Source organism: Ischnura elegans, chromosome 8 (genome assembly GCF_921293095.1).
Source record: "Ischnura elegans chromosome 8, ioIscEleg1.1, whole genome shotgun sequence".
Taxonomy (NCBI): Eukaryota; Metazoa; Arthropoda; class Insecta; order Odonata; family Coenagrionidae; genus Ischnura; species Ischnura elegans.
In genome coordinates this window covers 3,326,370-3,341,400 of record NC_060253.1, presented here as the reverse complement: position 1 = coordinate 3,341,400, position 15,031 = coordinate 3,326,370, and the positions used below count along the sequence as shown (strand labels likewise).

Below are 15,031 nucleotides of genomic sequence, written 5' to 3'. Positions count from 1 at the left end.
CATGGTTACGAGAATAAAAGAGCTACGGATAAAGCAAGCGCACTTGGACTGTAAAAGAATATTTTTCCATCTCAACCTTAAATTTTAAAGTCTGTTTGATATGATTGTTTGTAACTTAAGGTTCTAACTTATTAATTATGAGTAACACATTTCTTACTCCCAGCCATTTGTTTTAAATACACATTGGCGCATGACATACTTAACCATGCATATAAATAGAACAACTTTGTATATAAAATTATTCAATTGAATAAATATAATTAAGACCAATACCAAGGTAGTGTAGAGGAGTAAGGATTTAAACTAAATGTACTTCAGAACATGAAATGAAATATGTAAATTATCCAATAATTATGTATTTTATTTCGATTTTACCTAAGAAAAAATAAAAATTCCATTCTATGGTTATAATTTTCTCGCAATGTCAATAATTGGACTCGAAATGAAATGCGAGAAAAGCTTATTATATAGTTTCCGACCTTATTAACTTCCTTAGTCGAGTTTCCTAGAGATAATTTAGGCGACAGGTAATCATATTTCCCAATTTTGAAGACAAGGATAGACCATGCTTGAATCATTTCTATTATTTTTTTTATTTAGAGAGCAGTTGCACCTAAATGAAGGAAATAACCCCAGAGGAATAAGGAGCTGAAAGTGAGAACAAAATGTTTTGGAGAGCCATTGAAATGGAACTTCTCTGAGTTTTATTTCTCAGTTAAAATCCGCTAGACCTCTTATATGGCCACGAGCAATTGTGATTTGAGGGAAGTCCACGCGGCATATCACGCGCTGAGAAGATCAAGGTGTCTCACTTTAAAGAAGACCCAGAACGATGCCTCGTCCTCACTCGGAGGTTAAGTGGGGACTGTAACGTAAGACGATTAATTTTCATAACCTTTTTTATTTACTTCAATTCTCTCCACAATACTCCACAAAACCCTCTCCTTTTCACATCCCTCTCAACAATCTCCTGCCCAAACAAATCCTTCACAACCAAAATAACAACTTCAAAAAATCAGACGTTACAGGACCATCAATGCACAACGGTCATTTGGCGACTCACCATGACGGGAGATACTCGGCGGATTTAAGCGTGGAAATCTTGCAAATACACACGACCGTTCTTGGAGAGGGATATTAGATTCCAACGCTGGCGTCGCATAAAGGAAAATCTTTTCCTCGCCCACTCTCACTGCTGGGAATTCCGTCGTTCACATTTTATGGCTGCGCTAGCAAGTTCCCTCCGCACATTCCGCTAGCACACATCACCAATATCCCCTCCAAATACGACCCACAAAAAAACGATCCGAAAAAAACAGCCCACATTTCCATCGACGCCTTTCGGCCTCGCCACGCTGTGTGCAGTGTGACTGAGTATGAGTGACTGTGACTGTGAATGGGGAGAGTATTTGGTGAAGTGATATGCACAGTGGTTGTGGCGGCCTCCCCTAGTTGGAGCCAGCGTCAATCCGTCCCACTCACCTCTGTAACGCCGTGTCCCGCTTTTCCTGAGGGTGTATTAGCGAGGGATAAATGTGTCTGGGGTCGAACGAAGTCTTCCAGAGACAGGAGACAGACTACGACGCGAGGCTAAGACAAAGGTGCTTGTAAGGAGTCCAGTTTTTTGTTGCTCGGACACTCGAGACATCCTCTGCAGAGCCTCTTAGGTCAGTCATTCTGAGGGGAGACCACCTGTGTCTTTGGCATTCGGGAGATTGAGCATTCGGGCCAACAATCATGTGGGGAGGAGATTGGAGGCGAGTGCCCATTTGGAGCATCTTGAGGAGGCAGCACTACTTGAAGAAACTAATTCTGCTTGGGAACCCTGGTCTCGTATATTCGTCGCCTGCACGTGAAACCACCCCTTAGAACTCCCGCAGTTATTCCCAGTGATTTCTTTATCCATACAGCAGAGTGTCAAATTGTAGTACCTATGTAAACTGAATGCCATTCTAAATGCTCTCGATTGATTGGATACATGCAAAGTTTATTTAGTGATGAGGGTGGATTATTGGAGATGCATCCCCATCTGTCTCTCACCCCCCACCACTAACCATTTCCGTTTCAACCCCCTCTCCTCTCTCCTTTCCCCTTATTGGCTCCTTTTCGTTATTCACCGCCAAATATGTACTTATTTAATGCTGACGTTTCCTCGACTTTTGAACGACCATTCGTGTTGCAAGGTTCGTCACAACACCTTACGTGAAGTTGTGATTCGTAAGGCAAATGTCCACTTTGCGTCAACCGGAACACAAAGCTATCGTTGCCTTAGCTTGACAATATTTGGAAGTTAAAGCAAAGAAATTAGTTCAGAGTAACTTTTGGGTAAACAGGTGATATTTAGTGGAAGACATCGTTAACTCTGATTTTACTGCTCCGAAAAGCTTAACCAGACATAATAAAACCGGCCCTTAGACTGTAATAACGAAATTTAATAATAAGAAAAATGTTTTTCTTAGTCCTCGATACAATGAACGCCACATGGAATTATATAAGCACGTCAAATTAATGACGGAGTGTATGTATGGAGCCGCAATAATTGGGATTCTATTTATATTTAAATATAGGACTTAGGATGAGATTTCTCGTGAATTTCACTTGGGTCACGACTCATGTTTTTCTGCATTGCACTTTTTAAATATCATGCACGAGAATATGATGTTTTGTAATTAAAGACTGTAATTAATACACGGACAGGAAAATTCTCAAAAATTAGTGGCAGGAGTTTTAGTTGTGTAGTAAATTATTCTTCTACTCTTTAGCCGCCGCTTGCAACACTGTGACGTCGCGTCGTTATAAACGGTTGAGAGCTTCAATGACAATTCATGTCAATGTGTAAATCTTAATCTTAATTCGCGTTTTCGAAAAGGTTTAAATCCAAAACTCTATTTAAATGTCTAAACAATCTATCTAAAATCTAAATCTATTTTTCCGATGATCCTTAACGCTAATGAAACCAAAAATACAGCATGTAACGCTGACTGAAGAGTACAAGATAAGTTTCTCAACGAACAAAAATGACGGATATATATATTATAGAGATACAAGTTTATTGATGACTGTTAAATAGAGTGATTCCAGCCGTAAGGACACCGCCAGTAGCGCACAAAGAAATTTTTCAAAACGTTGGATTTGGGCATTGTTTTTTATGTATAATATGAAACTTTTGCGACTTAAAATATGGAGGAAAATTTATCATTCTTGCGAATTAAGGAAGTAATATAATAATAAAGGCGTATTCTAAATGGCATGGAAATAGCGAGATAATAACTATGGTTTTCCACTAGCAATGTGAATTCAAAGGTGAGAAGATCGTGGGAGTAAATGAAATGTAACTTCATGATTTTTATCAATTGAGTGCAGTTTTCTTGGAGTGGAGTGGAGTTCTCTGTCAAATGCGTGCTTCTGAATCTTAAAAATTCCACTTTAATTTTGGCATTATTTCTTAGGCACTTGAATCTTATCCTTATCGATGTGCGCCCATGCGTTTTTTTTGGAAAATAAGAGGAATTTTTTCAGATGATCAATTGGTTTATTTTTATTGATACCATTCTGCATACACCCTACTTTATGAACAATTCTTCGTAGCAAAAAATGAAAAATTTCTCTAGCCGCTGCTGGAATTTCAGCAAGTTTTACCGAAAGATCCCTACAGTGTGGATTTTTTATAACGATTTTTTCAAAGGACTGAGCGTTGTCAAAATGATAGAAATTGCTGCTTACAAGGTGGAAAGATCTGTACATTTAGTTACAGGACTTTTAAAGGGCAATAAGTTGACTAGAGATAAAGAGCAACGTCAATTGTCCCTAATGACAGTCGCTAATTGCAAGAGAGTATATGACCTTTTATCTTGTTTTTGTAGTGAAATTCATACGGAAAGGTTTGCAACTGTAAAAAAGGGAATACATTTTGTTGCTTTTTTGGCCTTAATAGTTATTATGTTTTGAGATACGAATTTTGCTTACCTCTTCCCTACTTGAATAGATCATTCTGCACGCATTATACTGTAAAAAGCCATCAGTGTGACCGATATATTGGTCCATGACAGGACATAATTGTTTTTATTCCTATGATAAATTCGATTAAACATACAAGTGCCGTGCGGGACCTTTTCCCATCGCTCTGATAGGTTACACTCTGGTATCTAAAGTCTTTTCTTTCATCGCAGCTCCGAATGAGACCCGCGCACCTAAAATATTTTGGCAAAAACTTTTTTTGGGACGCTATGGGGACGCCCTCTTTTGGTGTTATGTTTTCAGGGAATGTTGATTTCTGCGTGCTCACCTACGTTCGTGATCCAAACGGAAGCGACGGCGAAGTTTCGAGAGGGAAGCGATAATCGATCAGACGACTCCTCGCATTTCGGACGTTCACCCGACCGTAATACTAGTTGTTCCTCTCTCCGACATCTACGTAAACAAGAGCGATTCCTTAGTAACGATGCGCATTACCCAAAGTCTATCTCCAGCACCGGAGAAATGGCGATTATGTAGGTACGTCTTTGGAAAAAGTTAGCAAGCGAAAGCCTCAGATAAAATGCAAGTGCTATTTCCGTATTCGGTTGCTTCCTTCGATCAAATATAAAAAAGAGACGCATTTCACTTTTGAACTTTGTGGAGTTCAATTTATAAACTGTTTATACACCGAATTTGCACATTCTGCGCTATTACATTATTAATTAAGCTAATATATAATGGCAAATCGATATGCCACTGACTGACTCATCAATATTCGCAGCCCAAACTGTGATAGGTGTGGGTATTTGGCTTATTGGACGCAAAAGTAAAAAAATATTCATCGGGAGAAAAAATCTGAAAACTTGAAAAAGTCGATTAGTTTTCGAGATATATCGACTTGAATTAACATGGGAGCCTTATGGGACTAAAACTTTTTCGCTTTCATTCTATGTTTTTAAACGTCTGAGGAACATGATAATCAATGGACATAAAGTAGATTTTTTGGTATAGTTGCCATAGCGACAAATTGATATTCAGTATTTTTTATTATTTTTTGAACGTTTTCTATGCTTTTCTTATGGAAAAAGTTTAGGAATTTTTTTGACCAACTTTCAATAATTGTACGACAAATTCCTTGACTTATTTGGTAGAGAATTTTTTGGTTGATTTTTTGGCTATCTTGGAATTTTCATATGTCGAAACAATTCCGAGGAATAAACGATTTCGATTTTACATTGTCGTGATGGGCGAATATTCAAATTCGGATTTCGGCCTTGAGACATGTGCCATGTGAAAATTTGGAATCTCCTAGAAAAACCGTAAAGGGTACTTCGTACCCTTACGTTTGAGCTCACTTTCTCCGTATCCCTCTTGGTTAATTAATAATTAAATTCCGAAAAATGTCCTGCACGCGAAAAATCATTGTCGCCATTTTTTTGTGGAGCATACAACCTTAAATATCATAGCAACCATTTCAGCTAGATGGATGAAATTTTCAGGGTAATAGCATCATTAAAATAGTCAACTTTTGCAATGGTGATGATTCCGCTCGATCGATTCATGTGCGAGTTATATCGATACCAATCTCCTTGGATACGCTTTAATCGCTAATAACTTTTTTGTTAATCAAGTTTTGAACATGGAAGTCATACACAATACAACTGATAATGTGTTTCATCCGACAAAAGTTAAATCAAGCGGATCGATTGATTAAACTCGAAGTTATGATCGATACAAGGTTGTATTCGATTAAGCCTTTTTTTGGGCTTATTTACATAGTTACGGGGATAAAAATTTTAACAATATGTAAGGAAAAGAATGAATTATGCGCACACATAAATTATTTAGATGAATTACGTTTCCTAATGAAGATACATCGATATGAATTTATACCTTTTTGTATTAGGCCCCCGTAAGAAATACACGCATCCCGTCTATCTACGTCACCAATATAAGAACATAGGCTAAATTTTGAAAGCGGGGATAGTAGAGAAGGTAGGGATAACGCATTGACCAAAGAATGGAAGGGATATCAATAGGATTCCGGATTTTACAGTGCAGATGTCACTATTGTCTAAAGTACGATTCGATTAGTATAGCAAATATGCAAATTGGCATAACTTGATTAGCGTATACGTTAGACCAATGAAACTTGGTGAACGGGTACATCTTGGTATTCCTCACAATACTCAATTGTAATATGTTTTGTATATGGTCTCACATGCGATATATATCGAATCTACTTTTTCTTAAAATATATCGAATTGCTATAACATGTAGGATTTAACATCCAAGGACATAGTTGACTAGGGATTAAATAGTAGATACCCATAGACTGGATTTCAAACCAATAGCATTGCGGATGTTGCGAATAAGAAATGCATAAGCACCGAGTTCAGAACGAAAGAATCTTTAATTCCACAAGTACAGTTTTGTGGTGAGTTCCATTCCCCCGGCTGGGGCACGACTGCCGCACGACTGCGACCACTGCGACCGACTGCGACCAACTGTCTTGCTTCCGACTGCCTGCCACCGGTGAACTCGTGCGGCTGGCGCGAGACTCGCCTCCAACTTCAGCATAAGCCACACAGCCAAGCTGGCGAGCCGGCCTAGCCGTCTTGATAGTGCTGCCGTCGCCAACATCCCGCCCGCCTTGAAAGCATCGCTTTCAAAGAAAATTCTGCAACTCTCGATTCAAGCTGAGCGAATTAGAGGATGGCGACTGAAAATATAAATAACACTGTCAATAAATGAAAAAAAAACTACAACAAGAAATTACTCTTCAATGGGAAGGGGACACAGTTTGGATATTGCTCTTTTCCAAACGCCGCAAGCAGTTTTCACAGAAGCCACTCGAACTAGTCCATCCTCTCCGGGATATACTTCGATGACTCGGCCCAAGTTCCACTTCAAAGGAGGAAGATTTTCCTCCTTCAGCATCACCAAATCCCCTGGACTTAGATTTGGTTTCTTCTTTATCCACAATGTCCGCTGCTGAAGACCGGTTAAGTACTCCTTGGACCACCTGCCCCAAAAATGCTGATGCTGCTGCTGAACGTATTGCCACCTAGAAAGTCTGTTTAGTGGCACTTCTCTAAGGTCAGAATCAGCAGCAGCAGTGAGTGCAGTACCAATTAGGAAATGACTTGGGGTTAATGGGTTAAGGTCATTTGGATCACATGATAAAGGACACAAAGGACGAGAATTTAGGCATGCTTCGATTAATGTAAGACAAGTATACATTTCTTCATAGGTGAGATGAGCCTCGCCTAAGATACGCCTTAAGTGAAATTTTACAGATTTAACTCCTGCCTCCCAAAGACCTCCGAAATGTGGACTTCTGGGAGGTATGAAATGCCATTTAATGTTGTCTTCAATTAAGAATTTGTTGAGTTTGGCCTCATGAGAAGCTGAAGTAAACAATTTGTGCAACTCCTTGTGTGCACCTTTGAAATTAGTAGCATTGTCAGAGTACAAATTGGCACATTTTCCCCGTCGAGCCATGAACCTCCTCAAACATCCAATAAATGATTCAGAAGTCAGGTTACCAACTAGTTCGAGATGAATTGCCTTTGTCGCAAAGCAAACAAAAACAGCAATGTATGCCTTCAATGTAGTACTGCCTCGACCATTACGACTTCTAATGTGGACAGGACCACAGTAGTCAATTCCAGTGTTCAGGAAAGGACGACTGGGTTGAACTCTCTCCTTAGGAAGATTTCCCATTTTCTGTTCACCAACCTTAGGATTGCATCTGAAACATTTAAGACATTGGTGAACCACCTTTCGAGCGAGAGTTCTTCCATTTAAAGGCCAAAAATTTAATCGAAGTGATGACAACAGCGCTTGAGGTGCACAATGTAAATGCTTGAGGTGCTCCTTCATCGCGATCAGTTTCGACAAATAATCATTACCGGGCAAGACAATTGGATGTTTGGTATCATAGGATTCTTCAGAAGCCTTGATTCTGCCACCAACTCTGATTATCATATTGGTGTCAAGAAATGGGCTGAGTGTTCTGAGTCTCGATCTTCTTCCCACTTCTCCATCATTAGATAATTCTCTAAACTCCTGTGCAAACATCTGTCTTTGCACCACCTTAATTAACTGCAACATGGCTTGATTGACCTCTTGTGCGGACAAAGGACCAGTGAATCTAACTGATGACCTTGACGAATTATGAAAAAATCTTAAACAATATGCTGTAATTCTTAGTAGCTTGTCTAGCGATGAATATCTATGCAGCAGATCAAACTCCTTGCAAGTGACTAAGAAGACTGTTGTCTTCTTCCGTTGTTCAGGAATAGATGGTGACACCAAAATTGTAGCTGCAGGCCAGGCATCCTCCTGTAATGATAACCATGGGGGACCATTCCACCAAATGTCATTTGTCAGAATTTCTTGAGGTGATAAACCTCTTGATACATGGTCTGCAGGATTTTCATTACTTCGGACATGCCTCCAAACACATTACTTTGTTAGCTCATTGATTTCAGTTACCCTATTAGCAACAAAAGTTTTCCATTGATATGAATGACCAGACAGCCAAGTTAATACAATCTGTGAATCAGACCACAGTGAAAATTTTCCTTCAAAATTACAGGCCCTTGAAACATGGTAAATCAATTTGGATAATAACTTAGCCGCCAGTAATTCCAGACGTGGTATTGATATCTTCTTCAAGGGGGAAACCTTGGACTTGGAGCACAATAAATGTACGTTATAACCAGTTTTAGAGGAAGTTCTGATGTATACACATGCTCCATATCCCCCCTCAGAAGCATCACAGAAACCATGTAGGTCAACCATTGATCCTTTCCTTGAATTTGCAAAATCCACCCAACGAGGCACCTTAAGTTTCTCCAGCAATGGTAGCTCTTCCCTGAATTGGCACCAAGCAGCATGATATGTTGCTGGAAGAGGATCATCCCAATCACCTTTGAGTTCCCATAGCCTTTGAAGAAATATCTTAGCCTTAATAATAACAGGTCCTATAAATCCCAAAGGATCAAACAGGTGTGCTATGTCTGAAAGCACTGAGCGTCGGGTGAATGGAAATTGTCGAATAATAGGCCTTACAATAAAACAAAAAATATCCTGAACTGGTTTCCAAACTAAACCTAAGCTCTTCACTGTGAAGTCACCATCTGAATGCACATGATAATTTATTTCTCTAAGAGATTCAGGGATTCTTGATAACAATGTTACATTATTTGTGCACCATTTTCTAATCTGAAATCCACCACGTTTGAACATACTAATCATTTGTTGATGTATCTCCAATGCCTCTTCAAAGGTGTCAGCCCCGGTTATTAAATCATCTACATAAAAATCCTTCAATGCAATGGCTGATGCTAGAGGAAACTTCCTTGCTTCCTCGTAGGCTAACTGCCGAAGGCACCGAGTGGCTAAGTATGGTGCAGATGATGTACCATAAGTTACGGTTTTTAGCCGGTAAGTCAACAATGGGGAATCTGGAGTAGACCTCCAAATAATCCGCTGTAAATTTGTGTCATCATCATCTATCTTAATTTGGCGATACATTTGTTTAATATCTGCAGTTATTGCATAACGGTGCAGTCTAAATCTGCTCAAAATGGAAAAAATATCATCTTGGACCAAAGGTCCCACCATCAGGACATCATTTAGTGATACACCAGATGATGATGGACAGGAAGCATCAAAAACCACTCTTAGCTTGGTTGTTGAGCTACTGGGTTTAATGACAGCATGATGTGGAATGTAGTATGTGATTCCCTTACTCTCTGGATCTGGTATGACTTCCATGTGAAGTTGTTTCTCGTAGTCATCCATGAATGCTATGTATGCAGCACGATAATTTCTATCCCTCTGTAATCTACGCTCCAGCAACAGGAATCTCCTAATGGCAATGTCTCTTGATTCACCTAACTGTGTAACAGATTCCTTTAAGGGCAATTTTAGAATGAATCTCCCTTCTTTATCTCGCTTGAAATTGTTGACAAAGTGTTCTTCACATTCTAACTGCTCTGGTGAATGAACTTGTTGCATTGTAGGACATTCTTCTATTTGCCAAAACTGTTGTAATTGTTCATTTATGGTGATGAATGAACTGGTGTAGCTGTGGGTTTCATTAATTACCTCTTTGCTGTTGATTCTTCCTCCAAATATCCAGCCCAATGTTGAATTCCGAAGTGTTGTTATGGTTGGATGAGCCTTGAATTCTCCTGGACACAGCAATTCCCAGAAGACTTCTGCACCAAGCAATCCGTCCACTCTCTGGGGGCGGTGAAAATCTGGATCGGCAAGTTGAATGTCCGATGGTAGCTGCAACCTTGATATATCTATGTGAAGATAGGGAATATCTCGTGAAATTTTGGGTAATACCAAGAAATCCAAAGATACATTGTATCCACCAATTCTGGATGACAGTGTTGCATTAACTATGTGATAAACCTTTGTCTCCGAACCTGAAATACCACTCACTGATGAATAACCCCTTTTTCGTTTCAATTGCAAGAATTGTGCCATTCGTTCCGAAATGAAGTTCGCTTGTGAACCTGAATCAAGTAGAACCCTGAAAAGATGTTTTTCTCCTTGAAAGTCATAGATCCAAACAACAGCAGTCGACAAAAGTATTGTTTTCTGCTTCTCTTGAGAATGGGTTAAGCATGATAAAGACGATTCTGATTGAGATGATGTAGTCAGTGGCTGAGATTTTGTGACTAACTCTTCACCTTGAACATCACTGTTTCCTGATGATGGTTGACGAGAGAGGTGAAGAAGCGTATTGTGCCTTTGATTGCAAGTCCTACATGAGCTTGACGTGCAATCCTTAATATGATGACCTGATTTCAAACAATTAATGCATAAATTTAATCGTTTGGCATCAGCAAGTCTATCTGGAACTGATTTGTTCAAAAATGATTTGCATTGATACAACTGGTGAGTCTTGCTACAAAGTTTGCATTTTAAATTAATTGAAACATGCGCTGCATATGAGCTCCGTTTGTTCTTATTGAACGATGCTAAAGGTGTCTTAGTCCCACGCTGGACGTCAACCGTTTCTAAAATTTGGCATCTATGCTGTAAGAAATTTATCAGTGCGTCACCGTCAGGCAATTCATTACCGAAAAGTGTGGATTCCCAATCCTTGTACGTTACTGCATCTAATTTACTGGTAACTAAATGCAAAATGATCGCATTCCAACTGTGCGTTGGTTGACCTAAAGCCGTAAGAGCTCTGATATTTTTATTAGTTTCATCAAGTAATTTTCGTAAAGAAAATGATGACTCCCTTTCAACTCTTGTCATGTCAAAGAGAGCCTTCACATGCCTGCTTATTAAGTACCTCTTGTTTTCGTAGCGTTGCGTCAGAAGATCCCATGCGATTTTATAGTTCTCAGCTGACACGTTCAATGATGCCAAAACTTGAAATGCTTCTCCGCTCAAGGCTGAACGAAGATAATGAAATTTTTGAATACTCGGGAGTGCTTCGTTTTCATGTATTAAACTACGAAAAGTATCATAGAAATTCATCCATTCATCGTAATTTCCCGAAAAGGATGGTAAATTGATGACTGGCAATTTGACTTGATCGGTTAACCGTCGGGAATTTAACTTGCCAGCATTTCCTTCACGTTGAGAATCAAGAAGAACGGACTGTGCGCGAGCAGACAATTCATAGTATAACTCCTCAAACAAGTCTCTTTCATTAGTTTCAGTAGAGGTATCCTCTTGAAAAAGTTCAATTTCTGATTGTACGGCTTCAAATGCTTGCCAAATTTCCTCCAATTTCTCGTAGCGTACCTTTAATTGCATAAGATCCACGTCTTCCGCACTGGTATCTAAGAAATTCTTAAATCTGGTCAGCTTAGCCTTAATCTGACCACGTTTATAAGTCAATTCCCTTAATTTTTCCATTTGAACGACATATGACGGCAGTTGACAGTAACTTGTTCATACAGGTGATATGACTACTGCCCCCAAAGTTCATTTACAACGAAAGCATATGCCTTATTGGGTTATTAGGTTGGGTAACAGTGGTAGGAAAAACCATAGAGGAATTAATGAGATAATAAGAGGGAAGCACTCACTGCTTACCGAAACGAGGAGACCTTTCAACTCACAAACTGCGTGCCAACGTCGTTGAATGAAACCAGCTTGAAGTTGATATTGGTGATGAGTATGTGATGCAAATGGCTGCCCCAGCTGCTCGAAGCTCGTTGACCGAAGGTATGGACGTGATGCGATGAAATCAGCTGCTGATATGCTGCCGAAAGCGAAGTGATGAAAAATTGCGAATTGATTCTGAATTACGGCACTAAACGTGACTACGAAACGTATTACATTAACATGCGGCCAATGGATCCGGCCCGAAGGACCAACAAAATGTTGCGAATAAGAAATGCATAAGCACCGAGTTCAGAACGAAAGAATCTTTAATTCCACAAGTACAGTTTTGTGGTGAGTTCCATTCCCCCGGCTGGGGCACGACTGCCGCACGACTGCGACCACTGCGACCGACTGCGACCAACTGTCTTGCTTCCGACTGCCTGCCACCGGTGAACTCGTGCGGCTGGCGCGAGACTCGCCTCCAACTTCAGCATAAGCCACACAGCCAAGCTGGCGAGCCGGCCTAGCCGTCTTGATAGTGCTGCCGTTGCCAACATCGGATTTTACAGTACAGATGTCAGTATGATCGAAAAATCGATTCAATTATTATAGCAAATACACAAATTGGTATAACTTGAAAAGTATACCCGTTGGACCAATGAAATTTGGCGAATGTGCACATCTTGGTATTCCTCACAATGCCCAATAGAAATATGTTTTGTATGTGATATGTAACGTGCGATATATATCGAATCTACTTTTTCTTCAAATATATCGAACTGCTATAACATATAGGGTTTTACATCCAAGGGCATAGTTGACCAGGTATTACATAGTAGATACCCATAGACTGAAAGTTAAACCAATAGCATTGCGGATTTTACAGTACAGATGTCAGTAAGATCGAAAAGTCGAGTCGATTATTATAGCAAATACGTAAATTGGCATAACTTCAATAGTTTTTCCGTTGGACCAATGAAATTCGGTGAATGGGTACATATTGGTATTCCTCACAATGCCCAATGGAAATTTATTTTGTATGTAGTCTCACGTTCGATATATATCGAATCGACTTTCTCTTAAAATTTATCGAATTGCTATAACATATAGGATTTTACATCCAAGGACATAGTTGACCAGGAATCATATAGAAAATACCCGTAGACTGGAAGTTAAACCATTAGCATTACGGATTTTACAGTACAGATGTCAGTATAATCGAAAGATCGATACGATCATTATAGCAAATTCGCAAATTGGCATAACTTGATTGCTATATAAGTTGGACCAAAGAAATTTTGGGAATGGGTATATCATGATATTTCTCACAATGCCCAATGGAAATATGTTTTGTATATGGTCTCACATGCGATATATATCGAATCTTCATTTTCCAAATTATATCGATTTGCTTAACATTTGGGATTTTACATCCACAGGCATTGTTGACCAGGAAGTATAGAGTAGATGACTATTAACTGGAATTATAATATACAGCATTGCGGAGTTTACAGTGCAGATGATTTTTAATCGAAAGATCGAATCGATTATTGTAGCAAATACGCAAATACGCATAACTTGAGTAGTATATGCGTTGGACCAATGAAATTTGGTGAATGGGTACAACTTGGTATTCCTCACAATGCCCAATGGAAACATTTTTTGTGTATAGTTTCTCATTCGATATATATCGAATCTGCTTTTTCTTAAAATATATGGAATTGTTATAACACATAGGAATTTACATCAACGGGCAAAGTTGACTAGGAATTATATGGTAAATGGCCATATACCGGAATTAAAATCAAAAGCATTGCGGATTTTATATTACAGATGCAGTATAGTCGAAATATCAATTCAATTATTATAGAAAATACGCAAATTGGCATAACTTGATTCGTATATCCGTTGGACCAATGAAATTTGGTGAATGTGCACATCCTGGTATTCTTCACAAACCCCAATGGAAATATGTTTTGCATGTTTTGTCTCATTAGATATATATCGATTCAGCGTTTTCTTAAAATATGTCGAATTGCTATAACATGCAGGATTTTACATCCGCGGGCGTATTTGACCATGAATTATAGGGTAGATGACCAAACGGGAAGATAAATCAATAGGATTACGACATTTTAACTTCACGTGTCAGTATACTTGATAATTCGATGATTACGGTAGCAAATATGCAATTTTTCGTATCTGTCTAACTATTGATGTTAAACCGAAGAAATTTTATGAATATGTTTATTATAGCATTGTTCATGCTGCACCAATTAAATATATTTGCTTTCCAAGCTCCCATTCGACACATATCGAATCTACGTTTTTGTAAAATATATCGAACTGCTATTACTTACCGAATATAACATCAACGGGGACAGTTGAACATTCTTCGGTTCTTTCTCCAATTCAAGTTTCATAACCGTATTAATATATTTATTGTAATCAATGCGTTTTGTTGTTATAAACCTTCCTTAGATCCAGAAATTGACACCATTGAGAGACATACATCGTCAGAGAAATCCGAACATTACTTCATTATTCGAGACATAATTATTGGGATAATCATTTCATTAGTCTCTGTTCGTTTATTTTCTAAAAATGCTGTTTTTAATTTCATTAAGTTTGCTGTATGCAAACATTATAAATCAAAAATAGGTGAGTAAATCAAGAGGTGATACAATCCTAGGGTAATGGCTGAAATACGATAAATCGCTTAAATTCATCTACCATACACTATATTTTTTTTATATTGCGTAAATCATTCATAATAAAACGGTTCCCCGAAGCATTGATCACCGTGGTTACTAAGATGGTCTTAAGTATTGTTGACAGTGAATGAGCGTATTGCCCGCATATTTCACTCATTTAAACGATATTTGGGGTGTTTCTTTCGCTTTTTGAACCACTTATGGGCACATGACTTGGAAACATGTGACACAACTATGTTCCCCCCCCCCCCTATTTACCCGCTTGA

At 38.9% G+C, this 15,031-nt stretch overlaps 1 protein-coding gene across 3 annotated transcripts; it reads right to left on the bottom strand.

The window, feature by feature from the left end:
• Window positions 1-6,351: 6,351 nt before the first annotated feature.
• LOC124164213 lies at window positions 6,352-12,592 on the bottom strand. 3 transcript variants are annotated; one of them, XM_046541440.1, is made up of 3 exons: window positions 12,394-12,592; window positions 12,066-12,208; window positions 7,016-10,280 (listed from the first exon to the last, which is right to left on the bottom strand). In XM_046541440.1, exons 1-3 carry the CDS (start codon window positions 12,543-12,545, stop codon window positions 8,428-8,430), a joined length of 2,148 nt encoding a protein of 715 aa, XP_046397396.1. In that variant the 5' UTR covers window positions 12,546-12,592; the 3' UTR covers window positions 7,016-8,427. The 3 variants fall into 3 exon arrangements, with proteins under 3 accessions (XP_046397397.1, XP_046397396.1, XP_046397394.1); XM_046541441.1 differs by adding an exon at window positions 6,352-6,679 and having other exon boundaries at window positions 10,078-12,478; XM_046541438.1 differs by having other exon boundaries at window positions 7,016-12,208; window positions 12,356-12,478.
• Window positions 12,593-15,031: the final 2,439 nt, after the last annotated feature.